Source organism: Papio anubis, chromosome 8, assembly GCF_008728515.1.
Source record: "Papio anubis isolate 15944 chromosome 8, Panubis1.0, whole genome shotgun sequence".
NCBI classification, from domain to species: Eukaryota; Metazoa; Chordata; class Mammalia; order Primates; family Cercopithecidae; genus Papio; species Papio anubis.
The window spans coordinates 36,163,971-36,179,644 of NC_044983.1; the positions used below are offsets into that span (position 1 = coordinate 36,163,971).

Genomic DNA, 15,674 nt, shown 5'->3' on the forward strand with positions numbered 1-15,674 from the left:
CAGGGCTAAGCTCACAAAAGAAGGTGGCGCTCACCTTGGGGATCACTTGGGTCATAGAGTGAAGGAGGGGAGAAAGGAGTCCTGCCCCATCCTGGCAGCTCTATTAAGCAGCAGAAAGGTGAGCCTCTATAGGGAAACAGAGGAAGCAGACCCCTGGGCTGCACTACTTATTGCCTGTCTCCAGTCCTGGTTCCAGTGTACTACAGGCAGTTTAAAAAAATTTATTTATTTATTTATTTATTTATTTATTTATTTATTTATTGGGATGGAGTCTCACTTTGTCACCAGGCTGCAGTACAGTGGCATGATCTCAGCTCACTGCAATCTCCGCCTTCTGGGTGCAAGCCATTCTCATGCCTCAGCCTCCCAAGTAGCTGGGATTACAGGCGCCCACCACTACGCCCAGATAATTTTTGTATTTTTAGTAGAGACAGGGTTTCATCATGTTGGCCAGGTGGATCTCAAACTCCTCACCTCAAGTGATCTGCCCATCTCGGCCTCAAAAAGTTCTGGGATTACAAGTGTCAGCCACCGTGCCCAGCCTGCAGGCAGCTTTATACCCACCACTAGTTGTCAAGGTCACCCCTGCCACCACCAGTCCTCTGCCTTTGGAAACCACGTGCCCCTCCCCCCCCCCACCACACTCTCTCATTCTAATGCCACGATTTACATCTATAAACTGGGGAGCAGGCAGAGCCCCATTTCAACCCCAGAGATCAGCTACCCCAGCAAGCTAGGGGCTGTGTCCAAGGTCAGAAAGTAATAAGAGGCAGAGCCGAGTCTGGAGTAGGGGTCTCCAGACTCACTGCTCAGGGCTCTTTCCACACCCTGCTGCAAAGCCTGCTCATCTACTTTTCCCTTGTTCCCACTCACTGTCCCTGAAACACACACACACACACACACACACACACAGCGTTGTGGAAAATGTAAGAGGCCCAGTCTAGCCTTGTCTGCCTTGGCCTTTGACCTCTCCTTGGCCGAATGACATGCACCCCCCGCTGAGCGAGGTCACTGCAGCGGAGGAGGGTCTGCTGCCTCCTCGTCTCGGCTGCCATCCTCCTGCGGCGGCCTCCACCGGAGCTGGAGGGAGAGTGAGAGCCGACTTCCAGACTGATCATCGTGTCAGGGGCCAAGGGAAACCTCAGAGCCGTCCGCCAAGTTCATTCCAAAACAGGGCTACCTAGACATCTCTGTCCAAGCCCGCGGGTCCAGGAGGGCCCCAGCAGCCTGGAGGTGCAAGCTGCACCAGCACGGGCAAGGGAAATTTTGTGGAAGGTGGTGGTGGTCGGCTCAGAGGTCTGAGATGGGTTGCGGAAAGGAAGGGTCCTGGCCCAGGGGACGGGGACGATCGGGAAAGGAGTGTTGGTGCAGGGCGGGCGCGGAGACGCAGGGTCCTCGAGCCAGCTGGCTCGCCCCCACTCGGCTGAGGGCCTCGGCCTGGCCGCGCGTCGGGCGGCGCTAGGGCCCCGCGGAAGGCCCGGGCGGGCGGGGACCGGCGGCGGGAGCTGCGCGGCGCGGAGCTGCCTCCATCCATGGCACGGAGCGGCGGCGGTGGCGGCAGCAGGAGCCCGGCGCGATCCGTTAGATCCCAGCCCAGCGCCCAGCGAGCAGGCGACGCGGAGGGGCCGGGCCTCCACTGGCCCGAGGGCCGGGTGCTGAGACTCTGGTCGCGCCGCCGGGGGCTGCCCGCGCTGCGCTGACAGCCGCGCCCGCGTCCTCCCCGCCGGGGCGCTCGCCGGACATGCCCCCGGGGCGCGGCGGCGGGGACCCCGGGGCTCGCCTCCGCCCAGGGCCCCCCTCCACGCCCTCGGGCGCCCCGGGCCCCCGCTGAGCACTCCTCCCGCACGCCTGGGTTCCTCCGGCCGGAGCGCAGCCCGGCCCCAGCGCTGTGGGTCCCCGCGGGGCGATGGGTTGATGGGCGCCGGGGAACGCAGGATGCGGGGGGCGCCCGCGCGCCTGCTGCTGCCGCTGCTGCTGTGGCTCCTGCTGCTCCTGGCGCCCGAGGCTCGGGGCTCGCCCGGCTGCCCGCTACCCATCCGCAGCTGCAAGTGTTCGGGGGAGCGGCCCAAGGGGCTGAGCGGTGGCGTCCCTGGCCCGGCTCGCCGGAGGGTGGTGTGCGGCGGCGGAGACCTCCCGGAGCCTCCTGAGCCCGGCCTTCTGCCTAATGGCACCGTTACCCTGTGAGTACCCTACCAGGCCAGCTCCGCCGGATCTGGGACGAGGCACGAAGGGAAGCGAGACGGGAGGGGTGGGAGCAGGGGGAAGGGGGCTATCCCCCCACTTCAGAGATTCCCGGACAGGCCTGAGTCCAGGCGCCCACAGGGGAAGATTGGAGGAGCAGGAGAGAGACTGGGGCTCCAGGAGCGCGGAGGCGGGAAGGGGCTGCGGGGGTCAGGCGCACCCCAGAGAAAGGCACCGCAGGCGCCCACTCACCTGCCCAGGTGAAGTGGAGCGCACGCCTGCAGGGCACCCACGCCCCAGATTTCCAGCCTGGACTATGGTTGCGGACTCTGGGGGACCTGAGAAGGGTGAGAGCGGGGAATGCTCAGGAAAGATCGACGCCCGTGGCCCAGGAGGGGGCTGTGGTCCTAACCACTGCGGACGCGTCCCGGACCGGGCTGGAGGAGTCTCCGGATTTACCTGGCTGGCCTTGTCCCTCAATTGGGGTCATCCCATCCATACCCCCTGGCCTGCCAGAGCCGCTTCCAGTCCGTCTCCTTAGGGCAAGGGGAGGCTGGGCTTGGAAAAGTCGGCCCTTGGAATGCGGGCGCCTCTGGGCTGCAGGAGACCCTGGCGTCCCTATCCCTCTAGAGGCCCCTCTCCCGCGGCGCAGTTTGTGCAGTGAGCTCTGTGCTGGGTCCCGCGTCCTTGCCTCTCCTTTGCCTCCCCTGGAAGTAACTCGAGCTTTGGCTGTTTCTCCATTGACTTCGCGCAGATTGCGAATAAAGAAACGTGGCTGGGGAAGCGGGGTTCCCTCACCGCAGCCCACCCCGGCCTCCTTCGGCGACTTCCCTCTCAGTCAGGGCCTCAGTACGTCCTTGCTTTGCTGGCAGCGAGCGCGGCAGCACCGCAACCCGACCCCAAGCCTCCTACAGGGGGTCGCAAGTCCCAGCAGCCGCGCGAGCATTGGCGACCCCTCCCCACCGCAGAGATTTCCTGCGCCGACCACGTGCTCGCAGCTCCACGCACGCCGTGGACTCGAGGGTCGGGCCCCCGCGACCGCTGCTTCCTTTCCTGTCCCAAATCCAGCCTAAGAGCCGCTTCCCTTTCCCTGTCCTCCTGACCCCAGTGGCAACCGTTTCTCCACGGCCCCTTGCCCGGAGTCGGGGCTGGCCCAGTCTTTTCGATTGTGTCCAGAACAATACAGTAACGCCTCTGGTTGGGTGAGTTCAGAGGCTGCCCGCTTCCTGACAGGACACAACTGGTCAGCCTCTGACGCTGGCCGCCCGGCCGGCATTTTCCCCGGCCCGGGTGTGTGTGTATGTGCATGTGTAAGCCTTGGGGGTGGAGGCGGTGTGTCTGCTGGCTGCTGCCTCCCTGCTGCTCAGGGCTAAGGCCGTGGCCAGGGAAGGCACCTGTGGCTGTTCAGGGCAGCTCTCTCTGAGTGTCCGCTGGGGTTTGAGGGTCCAGGCAGGCCTGGGCATTCCTCAGCTCACTTAGTTCTGGAGGAGAAAAATGCTTGCTCTGCGGAATAGTCGGTAGCATCTGCATGAGTCTCAGCTGCATAATAATCAGAGCTGAGAGCTGTGTGTGCTCTTGTGTCTACTCATGCACATATGTGGGATGTGTGTTCTCTGCGTGTCTCTGTGTCAGGGTTAGGGAATCCTAACATATCAAAGGCAGAAAGAAGTGGGGGAGGCAGTGGATAGAAAGGCAGTTTTGCAGTACATCTTAGAATGATCAGGCCATGGTTAATTCCTATTCGCACCACTCCACGGAGAAAGTTGGGCCAACTCTTGGTAAGAATACATTAGAATCGGGTGGCAGCAAAGGTGACCCCTAGCTCACCCTCCCATCCCGAATCCTCTCAGGCCACTGACCCATCAGGCTTGGGATAGGATACCCTTTAAGGAGCAGCCCCCGAGCCTGGCTCTGGACGTCCCCACAGGGACACAGACAGGGCAGGCCAGGAATGCCCCGGAGAGCCCATGGGTCCTTCAGCCTGGAGGGTAATGGAATCCCCAGCCACAGACTTACTGCTTAGCTCTCCTGCCAGACTCTGCATAATCCTCATCCTCATGGCACCCCCTAATCCCCACCAGCTGGCTTCAGAAGGAAAAAGAACCCAGGCTCTCCTTCGGCAGAAGCTGGGCAAGGGTTCCTTCCTCTGAGGCTCAGTCTCTCCAGCACCCCCACACCCACCCCAGGATACATCCTGAGGGAAGGAGCAGGAGAAGGTGTGTGTAGGGGCTGAAAGGGGATGATCTGTCTCCTCCCCATGGAGAAGGGTTACAGCCAACAGCCCTCTAACAACAACAAAAACCCCAGGTTAACAAGAGAAAAGCGTAACTCATGTATTACTGTTATGCACACACGTGTGCACGGGAGTCAGTAAGGCTGAAATGCTCTCTCCACAGGGGAGAGACGTATGGACCGGGAGATGGGAGGTGGCTGGCAGGTGATGGGACTCCAGAGAAGGTGAGCTGCACAGAAGCAAAGGTGGTTTCATTATGCGGATTTATGCGGATCACGCCTCTCGGGTGATCTCTCAGAGCTTTCTGAGTAGATGAGAAATCTGTTTGGGTGCCATGATGACTCCCAGACTCTTCTCCTGCTCTTTCTTGGTTATTTGCTGAGATCTCTAGGGAGGAGGTATTAAGACCATTGCCTTTCTTTCAGGGAGACGTTTTACTCCATCAGGTAAGGGAATTCCAGGGAGAGTGCCCCGTCCCTGCGCTGGGGGAACAGGGGACAAGATAAATTAGCAGGATCTTGGTTCTGAGCTCCAAGTTCTGAGGCCCCTAAGGTCTCTCGGTGTGTCAAAGTGCCTGGTCTTTGGGGTATCACCCTCTGAGCCCCTGCGTCTGGGAAGGAGGGGGCTGCCGCTTCTTTTGCCCAGCAGCAAAGCCAGACGACAAGAGCTGAGAGCCGCCGCACGCAAATGGCCAGACTGACTTCCAAACTCCTCCTTCGTGCTTCGTGTATTTTTTTTTTTCCTGCCATGAACATTTTCCTTTTCACCTTTTAGCTTGTCACCTGGTGCGAATAAAACTGGAGCCATTCATTTTTGCATTTTGGCTTTATCCTCCCTCCCCATCTCCCCAACATTCCCACGGAAGACCCTTTTTTTCCTCCAAGATGGGGCACTGGGGCACTCAGGATTGATCCTTGGGGAGCCCGAGTGCTGGGGGCTGTTCAGGCATGAAGGTGGGGTCCCTGTCTGCGGAGAGCCTCCTCCTGCGCTCTGAGAAAGCCTTCCTGCAGTCAGAGGCGACCCCATTCACAGTCCTGTTTACCGCATGGAAAGCCCTCCCGCCACCTCCACCCATTATCTCGACTCTGCCTTCTGTTTTTGCATCCTCCCTCTCCCCCATCCTTTGCATTTTTTTTCTCTAGTGGATTTTCATTCGCAGTTTTCCAGGAAAGCTGAGCTCTTGGCTTCCTTCCTGATCCCTCTGTCCCACCCCACCCCCCCACCAGGCTCCCGGCCCAGCCTGCAGGGCAGCTGTGGGCACCCATGCTTCTGAACAGAGAGCAGAAGCGTTTGTGGGCCTCCCTGAGGGAAAAGATCCCACAGCGGGTAGCTTATGACAGGGAGAACCTGGGTGTGGGAGGAAGGTGCAGACCACTGTGAGCCCCACTATTACTCGGCAGCAGCTGAAGGCTGAGGTTCTCAGCTCTGGGAGTGAGTGAGGGGGAAGGGGGATGAGGATAAGGAATTCCAGGAAAGGACTGTTTGTAGATAACTCCAGAAGGAAATCTATAAAGACCTCCTAGGACATCTGAGCAGGCACTCCGAGGATACCAGCCAGTGTCATAAATTCCCAGACAGCCTGGGCTCCAAAGGATCTTAGCGATAAGGAAGTCCAGTCCCACATCTTACAGCTGAGCAAACTGAGGCCAGGAGAGGAAGGGTGCCTCGCTGACAGTCACACAGCCAGCCTGGGGCTGGCGCCGGGGTGGGCATTGCATTCCTGCCAGGTGAGGGCCTCGCTGCTCACCTGGCTGGACTTGGGACCCATTAGACACAAAAGATGCTTTAAAAAACCCGGTTCCTTCCCAGCAGGATCTGAGCCCTTTTGACCTGAGAACATTCCAGGCTGGGCAAGGAGAGGTCACTTTGAATTTCTCCAGAATAGGCAAACCCTCAACCTGCTCGGCCTACCATTCTGGAAGGCGGGAGTGCCCACCACACAGGCTGCCCACCTAGGGAAGAGGCTGTCTGCCGCAGGTGTGCCCAGCACGGGCTGGGTTCTTCTGCTGGGAGTTCAGTCGTCTTGGTGGGAGAAGTTGAGAAAGATGGGCCTCAGGGAAGTAGTTCTTGAGCACAGGTCTCCCTCTGGACCTCCAGCTGCTGGCTGGGGCTCCCTTCAGGGCCCCTTGTTACAGCCACCGGGATCCAGTTAGGGGAATTTGGGCAAAGCGTGCCAAGCGTTGTGCACATGGCCTGAGGGCAGGACAAGGATGCTGGTGGAGGGGCAGGCCCAGGCCGGCGCCCCCACCCCCTTCTCTTCCACCAGCTTTCCCCCATATGGTTCTCATAAGGTCTGGGCGCAGAGACAGCAGCCAGAGGAAGTGGCTGTGTACAGAGAGCTTTTGTGAGAGAAGAGGGGGAGGGGGAAAGAGCGAAGAAAAAGAAGGAAAGAAGAGAGGGAAGAGGCCAGAGACAGAGAAGGCAACGGCAAGCCCAGAGACTCCAGCACCCACTCCCCTCCCGACCGAGGGGTGCAGGTCTCAGCTGCGGCACCCCCACCTGGGCTCTGGGACCTTGCCTGTTCAAAGGGAGGGGCCCAGCAGAAACCTCAGTCTCTCCTGGACTCTTCCCCACCACCCACTGGAGAAGCTGGAGGTAGCTAGCTCAGGATCCAGGGATTCCACGCATCTGTCCTCTGGGGCCTGGAAGCCGCTCCCCTGAGGGCTCCCGCTGCTGCAGAATGTTAGAGTCAGGGTCCCATCCTAGGGAGAACCCTGGGCAGAGCTCAGAGCGCTCTGGGGCTCACTGGTTGAATGAAAGACACTGCAGAGGCCATCATGCTGGCTCCTAAGGGGGCACTTGTGACTCCGCCCCCAGTGGGTCCAAGACCCCGAATGTGTTATTTGGCCAGAGTTACTCCTGCATGTGCATGAACCCAGCCACCCCTGAAGCCAGCGAAGTCCCCTCCTGCTGGCTACCACGGCTCTCCTCTCTGTGATTAGGGCGGGGGGGAGTGGCAACCCCTCGTCCTGAGGGGGAGTCTGAGAATTTCCCCCAAAGGCACAGGCAAACCAATGTAATTTGAACCTGACCATAAATTGACCCTTCAATGCGGGGTCATGTTTTTAAAGAAAGAGTGTTTCTAAGTTTATCCCACATGGGAGTCATTGAGAGAAGAACCCTTTCCTGATGGAGAGTAAGTTCCAGCCACCTCTGAGTTGATCACTGTCCTTCCACTCCATGGAGGCACAGGCTGCTCCCCTCAGCAAAGCCCAGAGAGGGGAGGAGAGTTCCCGGACGCCACACAGGCTGGACCCAGACACCGCTAGCTTCCTTATCACCCCAGAGGTAGAGGCTGCCCCAGCCTCCCTGGCAGCAGCCAGAGAGCAAGGGTGGGGAGAGGAGGGAAATGGCCCCGGACTCGGGGACCAGAAGGAAGATCCGGTAACCGCTGGGAAGGGCTGCTCAGAGGGGCTGTTTATTTTCATTCCCCCAGCCCAGCCGCTCTGTTCTATTTACAGCTCAGACACTGACAGGACGAAGCTGCCTCCTCCCCTTCCTCCCTCCTCCGGGGGCCCCCATCCTTCCCAAACTCCAGAACATTCCTTTGCTTTCAGGACTGGGTAATGGGGGGAGGGGGTAGAGAAGCTGTGGAGTGTAGGTCACTCCAGCAGCCTCCCAGGAGAGTTCCCAGCTCTCCCACCCCTTTCCTGGGAGCCAGGGAGGTGTGCAGGATGGATGGGGCCAGGTGAGGCGCGGGAGCCCCATCTGTCACAGAGGAGCAGGCAATGGACAGGGTGGGAGAGCGAGTCCTGGGGAGGGAGTTCCAGCCTCAACCAAGGGGCCAGACATCTCCCAGCTGGGAAGGGAAGAGAAAGTCTCAGGGCCCCCTCTACCGCCTCTGCTCCTCCCTCTCCTCCTCTCTTCCCCTGCCAGGGCTCCTAGCCTTGTGGGGAATTGTGTATCGAGGCAGAAACTATGACTTCAGGCTTCGGGAGACTCAGCGTCCAGGATGGGAAAGGCCATCAAAGATAAGGTGTGGGGTCTCCAGTCTGCCCCCAGGGAGGGGCCAACCTGCCCGCGGTGAGACACACACACGCTGCTCTTAGCCAGGCAGCTCTAACTAGACCCCAGGGCTCCTGCCTCCCATCCCTTCCGCTGGTAGTCTGTGCAGGTGGGAACCCGGAGACAAAGCCACCAAGGGCAGCTGCATCTACAGGAGAAAGGGAGAGGAAGCAGGACAGAGAGATCTGGGGACTCTGAAGCTTCTCAGACCTCTTGAAAGCTTCACCACCCTCAGTCTCAAACAGTGACACTGCCCCAGGCAGCAGGGGCCCCGGAGGCCACACCTGCCCACTCTGCTGATGGCAAGGGTGTTTTCTGATGAAAATGCGGGCACGTGGGACTGGGAGTTTAAGGGGCCTGACCCCAAAAATAGTACTTCCTGTCTTCACTTGAGGAGGGTTGCTGAGCTATAGAATAGGTTAGCAGACAGGAGATCAAAATACAAGTTTATTGTTGATAAAAGCTAGATTGGAAGACCTAGCTTAGAGGTTCAGCAGTAATGAGTTTAGTCAGAGCTGCCCACCCAGGGGATGTCTGAGTCCCACTCCCAGCCCCCCGAGGGAGAGCCCCCACATTAAACAGCTCTGCAGGCAGGAAGGTCTGGGGCCTCTTTGCACACTCACCAATCAGAGGAGCCATCCCTGGAGATGGGACAGGGCAGATGCCCTAATCCGTTTTCCTCCACATGGATACATGAGCCAGGGAAAAGGGGCTCCCCCGATCCCATAATGGCCTAACAAGTACAAGCGTACTCACGGGGTCCCTGTCCAGAAGCACTGCATGGAGTATTTGAAATCAGTCTGACCCAGCAAATGTACAACCCATGGTCTCTAAAACGCCCTTCCAACTGTTTCCACTTCCTCTCTGGCACCACCTTGGGTAGCTTCAGACAATGTGACCCCTATGGGTGTGGCGTCCCAGAAAGGTTGTACTGTGGAGCCAGGCTCACTCAGAGAAGGATGGATGCTATCTCCTAGGTGTTGGGGAGAGAAAGGGAATTGGAGGTAGAAAAAAACTGCCATTTGGCTCGGGGAAACCCAGGGCTCAGCAGTGAACTCTGTTGACCAAACAGCCCCTCCATCCTGGAACTCTGCCCCTGTCACTCAGCCAATGCCTACAGTGTATCCTTGCCCCATGGGAGGAGGCAAAAGACCCAGGCTCTGCCCTTCTGTCCTTACAGTCTCCTGGAGACAGGTACCAGCTCACAATGCCAGACAGGATCAGGGCAGCAAATATAGCTTCTAGGGAGGAAAGGTCAAGGATGAGTATCTACTTAGGTAGAAAAGACTGATAACTTCAATCCTTTTGGGTCTATTTGTATTTTAAAAGAGGTCTGCGCCACATGTGTTGGCGCTTCCCTGTAATCCCAGCTACTCTGCAGGCTGAGGCAGGAGGATCACTTGAGGCCAGGGGTTCAAAACCAGTCTAGGCAACATAGCGTGACTGGGGTTCAAAACCCGTCTGGGCACAGAGAGATCCGTGTCTAAATTTTCTTTTTTTTCTTTTTTTTTTTTTTGGCCGGGCGGGGTGGCTCACACCTGTAATCCCAACACTTTGGGAGGCCGAGGCGGGGTGGATCACGAGGTGAGGAGTTCAAGACCACCCTGGCTAACATGATGAAACCCCCGTCTCTACTAAAAATACAAAAAATTAGCTGGGTCTGGTGGCACGCACCTGTAATCCCAGCTACTCGTGAGGCTGAGGAAGGTGGGTTGCTTGGACCTGGGAGGTGGAGGTTGCAGTGAGCTGAGATGGTGCTACTGCACTCCAGCCTGGGCAACAGAGCAAGACTCCATCTCAAAAAAAATAAATAAATAAAATAAATTTTTTTTGTTAGCCGGGCATGGTGGCATGCTAGCTGTTCCAGAGACAGAGGCAAGAGGAGTTCAAGACCAACCTGGGCAACACAGTGAGACCTCCATCACCACCCATCCCTCAAAGAGGTCTGCTTTCTTCACCTAGAAGCTTGGCTCCCCGTTGGGGGGCTTTTAGGTTGTGCATAGAGGAAATGTTTAAGGTCAATTGGGGGTAATATCCCAGCCTGCACAAATCAGGGGGACACAACACACGTAGATGAACATTCCATCTTCCTGTTGGACACATCTCCCTCCACCTCCTATGAGTGGAAGTTTGTAGATATGCGATATATGGTTTATGTTTGTAGGACTAGCCTTGTCACACAAGGCTGAGTGCACAGTGACTGTTGGGTAGCTCTGAGTAATGAATGGATGAATGAATGAATACATAAGTGTGGGTAATTACAGTAGACTACGTTCCTTGTGCTCAAGTCAGGATGCTGTAACCCCAAATCCCCATCAAGGCATACTGATTACCCCCAATAAATACCCGCAGCCCATTTTCTTTTTCTTTTTTCTTTCTTTTTTTTGAGACAGAGTCGAGTCTCACGCTGTCACCCAGGCTGGAGTGCAGCGGCACAATATTGGCTCTCTGCAACCTCTACCTCCTGGGTTCAAGTGATTCTCCTGCCTCAGCCTCTCTAGTAGCTGGGACTACAGATGCCTACCACCTTGTCCGGCTAATTTTTGTATTTTTTAAAAGAGACGGGGTTTCACCATGTTGGCCAGGCTGGTCTCGAACTCCTGACCTCAAGTGATCCACCCGCCTCGTCCCCCAAAGTGCTGGGATTACAGATGTGAGCCACTGCACCTGGCACGTAGTCCATTTTCTTAGGCTTCTGCCTCCAGATTATGTCCCGAAGCCACAGATTCCCTTCCCATCCAAGCCCCAGTTTCTTGGTTGCCCTGCTCACCACAAAGTTGGGGTGCCCTTGTAGCAAGGGTAGGTTGGAGAAAGGAGACCAGACCTATGAGAGAAGGCAGGGTGGAGCAGGACTCACTGCAAGTCTGTTTTCTCTCATGGCTTGGGCCTCCAGCCCTGCCTGGACAACCCAGCTTCCAGGCTGGGTTCAGGGGCGGTCTTAGGACCCAACCCCCTAAAGCCCTTCCCTGGGCCTCCTTCTATTGCCAGTCGGTGTTCAAGGCTGACCGGACAGGCATCCAGCCCAGGGAAGGGTGGCAGGGAAGTGCAGGAGCGGGCAGGACACCTTACATGTCCTCACCAACATTTATGTGTCTTGCAGTCAGGCTAAATGCATGTGAAGGCAGCCACGGAGGGACGAGAAGCCACAGGCCAGCCTTTCGCCTGAGGTTGTGTGTTGAAGCAGGGCCTGTGCACGGCGAGCATCCTCACTTTTGGAGGTCTTACTGTCGTATCAACCATACTAAAATGTACCCACATCCGTCATCGAACATAATAATTATTGCTAATGACATAGTATGACATTGGGTAATTATGTCATTAAGCATTTGTTAATTTCCGTCTTTGTGGCATCTATATTTTAGAGGCAATGCTTCTTTTTTAGGTTTTAGGCGTCTCTTTGGGCCCTGGAAATGCTCAAAGGCACAGCGCCTGCAGGGGAGGCTGAGAGCTCTGATTTCGGTGGGGGTTCGAGCCCCAGGGCTTTTTGGCATCAGCAAGCAGACCACCCCCTACCTGCTCTATGATGGTTTCCCTAAGACAGGGCCAAGCCGCCAGTGGGAGGTGTTGGAGACGGGGCCTCCCAGACTCTAGGAACCTCTAGGAACCTAGTGACGGCCTGAACTGATGGAGGCCCCAGGATCAGACTCCCTAGGGAGTATGGATTCCCCAGGTACAGAGAGGAGCTCATTGGGTCTGAGTGGTTGGCAGGGGGCTGACACGCATGACTCTTCCTGCACATGTGAGAAACATTTAGTTCAGGCATGTGCTATGTGCCCATGTGACTCCTGCAGGGTCATCTTTGATGTCAGGGTGGTATCTGGTATGTTCCTGCGGCTGCCCAGAGCCCACAGAGCCTCTCTGTAGACGCCAGCCGCTAGCTCCCTTGGCCTCCAGCCTCATTAGTGGGAACTCTACTTGCTTCTCTCCCCCAAAATAGCACCCCAGCCGGGAGAGAGTTCTGGTATGGACTTGGTGTGCCCCCTCTCTCTGGCCAGATTTCAAACTCTGAAGTAGAGAACAGGAGACTCCAGGGACTGGCCCTCCTTCCTGTGAAAAGCTTGACATTAGGAGTGGGAGAAGGGCGTGGGAGGGAGGGAAGAAAGAAGCTGAAGATGCCTGGCCAGGCCAGCCAGGGCTCTGGGGCAGAGCTAGTGTGGTTGGGCAGGAAATCCACCTGGCTGGCCCCCGTGAGGTTTTAGGGCCAGAGGATGGAGCAGGTTGAGGAGGTGTCTGTCTTGAGGGGGTTGAAGAAGGCTGAGGCTGACCCTGTGTCTGTGCTGGATGGAGCTGTGGGTCCAAGGCTCCCTCCTTCTCTGCCCAATTGCGGCCACTTTGCCTGCCTGCCTCCCAGGGGACAGCCTAGAGTGGTGAGAACATTTTTCTGCCCATTGGATGAAGCTCTGTGTGTGTGTGTGTGTGTGTGCATGCGCGTGCGCGCATGTTCATCCCTATCAGCAGTGCTGTAACGCCCAGCTTCCTACCTGCCCATAAAAATGCCAGACCCAGCCAGACACAGTGGTTCATCCCTATAATCCCAGCACTTTGGGAGGCTGAGGCAAGTAGATTTCTTGTGTTTAGAAGTTCAAGACTAGCCTGGGTAACATAGTGAGATCCCGTCTCTAGAAAAACTTCTCTTTTTTTTTTTTTTTTTTTTTTGAGACAGAGTCTTGCTCTGCTGCCCAAACTGAAGTACAGTGGCATGATCTTGGCTCACTGCAACCTCCACCTCCTGGGTTCAAGCAATTCTCCTGCCTCAGCTTCCAGAGTAGCTGGGATTACAGGTGCGTGCCACCACACCTGGCTAAGTTTTGTTGTTAGTAGAGATGGGATTTTACCATGTTGGCTAGGCTGGTCTTGAACTCCTGGCCTCAAGTGATCCACCCACCTTGGCCTCCCAAACTGCTGGGATTATAGGCATTAGCCACTGTACCCAGCCTCTACAAAAACATTTTTTTTAAATTAGTTAGTCATGGTGGTGCATGCCTGTAGTCCTAGCTCCTGGGGAGGCCAAGGTGAGAGGATTGCTTGAGCTCAAGAGGTGGAGGCTGCAGTGATTTGTGATCATGCCACTGCATTCCAGCCTGGGAAAGAGAGCAAGACTTGTCTCTCTTAAAAAACAAAACAAAACAAAAAAACCGTGCACTGTCTGTCTAAAACTGCCTTCCCTCCTCTCCCCAGATAGACCCACCACAAGGCACCCTGTGGAGAACAGAACCATCAAGCTCAATGTCAGTGGAGGCCCCTCTCTGGATAATCTAGGTCTAGAGTAAACTTCCTCAGACCTCTCCAGGTTAAGGCCAAAAGATCCAGTGCTGGATCTGAGGACTCAAATCACACAGTGATCTGCCTGAGGTCTTTTCAAGAGCTGGAAATTCGGCAAGAAGGGGGGCCCTTGGAGGAGAAGGATGAGAAAGGCCTTTGCCTGGTGCCTGCGTCTGCGAGTGGGTCAGAGGGTGGGGCATCAGGACCATGTTCTCTGCAGCAAGAAAATACCTCATTTCAAGACTTTCAGGGCTGCAGTTGGTGCTGGGCTAGCCAAACCGGAAGCGTGGGTTGCAGCTGCCCCCCAACTCAACCCAGCCCTTGCCTCCCAGCACACACAGAGGCTGCCTCAGAGAGAGAAGGGTGGGGTGGAGGGAAGAGAGAGAGAGAGAGACCCAACCTGCATGAAGTCTGGGCTCAGGGCAGCCTCGGGAAGGATGGGAGCCGGTCCCAGAGATAAGATATTCAGGGCCAGAGGCTCTTCCTTGCTCTCCTCTGGGGCAGGTCCCGATCTGTCGATCTGTCGTTGTGCTTCCGCCCTGCAGTCGGACACGAGTGCACTTGGCCCGCAGCTGGTCTGAATTGAGATGTGTTGGCAGAGAATAGAGTAGTAGGACATTCCAGAGTCCTGAGACTGTCTACCAAAATCAAAACGAAAGTATCTCATTAATAATTTTATATTGATTATATATTGAAATGAAAATACAAAAATTAGCTGGGCGTGGTGGAGTGCACCTGTAGTCCCAGCTACTTGGGAGGTGGCGGCAGGAGAATCGCTTGAACCCAGGTGGAGGAGGTTGTAGTGAGCTGAGAGCGCACCACTGCACTCCAGCCTGGCGACAGAGCAAGACTCTCTCAAAAAAAAAAAAAGAAAGAAAGAAAGAAGGAAAGAACTCAGGCTGGAGTGCAGTGGTGTAATCACAGCTCACTGCAGCCTCAAACTCCTGGGTTTAAGCGATCCTCTTCCCTCATCTTCCCAAGTAGCTAGGACTACAGGCAGGCCACCACGTCTGACTACTTTTTAAAATATTTTTTATAGAGATAGGGTCTTGCTATGTTGCCCAGACTGGTCTTGAACCCCTGGCTTCAAGCAATTCTCCTGCCTCAGCCTTTCAAAGCACTGGGATTACAAGCATGAGCCACTGCACCAGGCCTAAATAACATATATTCTCAAAATGAACTTTTAGGCCGGACTCAGTGGCTCATGCCTGTAATACCAGCACTTTGGGAGGCCAAGGTGGGTGGATCACGAGGTCAGGAGATCGAGACCATCCTGGCTAACACGGTGAAACCCCATCTCTACTAAAAAACACAAAAAAATTAGCCGGGTGTGGTGGCGGGCGTCTGTAGCCCCAGCTACTCAAGAGGCTGAGGGAGGAGAATGGCGTGAACCCGGGAGGCGGAGCTTGCAGTGAGCTGAGATCATGCCACTGCGCTCCAGCCTGGGCGACAGAGCAAGACTCCGTCTCAAAAAAAAAAAAGAACTTTCATACTGTGTGTGTGTGTGTTTTTGTTTGTTTGTTTTGTTGTTATTGTTGTTGTTGTTTGAGACGGAATTTCACTCTCGTCACCCAGGCTAGAGTGCAATAGCACGTTCTTGGCTCACTGCAACCTCCGCCTCTTGGGTTCAAGAGATTCTCCTGCCTCAGCCTCCCAAGTAGCTGGGATTACAGGCATGTGCCACCACACTTGGCTAAGTTTTTTGTATTTTTAATACAGATGGGGTTTCACCATGTTGGCCAGGCTGGTCTTGAACTCCTGACCTCAGGTGATCTGCCTGCCTCAGCCTCCCAAAGTGCTGGGATTACAGATGTAAGCCATTGCGCCCAACCAACTTTTTTTTTTTTTTTTTTGTGACAGAGTTTCGCTCTTGTTGCCCAGGCTGGAGTGCAATGGTGCAATCTCGGCTCATTGCAACCTCCGCCTCCCAGATTCAAGTGATTTTCCTGCCTCAGCCTACCGAGTAGCTGGGATTACAGGCATGCGCCACCAC

The 15,674-nt window shown here is 56.1% G+C and overlaps 1 protein-coding gene across 2 annotated transcripts in view; it reads left to right on the forward strand.

Moving 5' to 3' along the window:
* Positions 1-1,528: 1,528 nt before the first annotated feature.
* ADGRA2 (adhesion G protein-coupled receptor A2) overlaps positions 1,529-15,674 on the forward strand; it is a 46,123-nt gene continuing 31,977 nt past the window's right edge. Inside the window, exon 1 of one of the 2 annotated variants that reach the window (XM_021942203.2) lies at positions 1,529-2,180. In XM_021942203.2, the coding sequence (XP_021797895.2) occupies positions 1,915-2,180 (266 nt within the window). In that variant the 5' untranslated portion in view covers positions 1,529-1,914. The remainder of the gene's footprint in view (positions 2,181-15,674) is intronic. The other variant, XM_031669481.1, reaches the window with a different exon arrangement.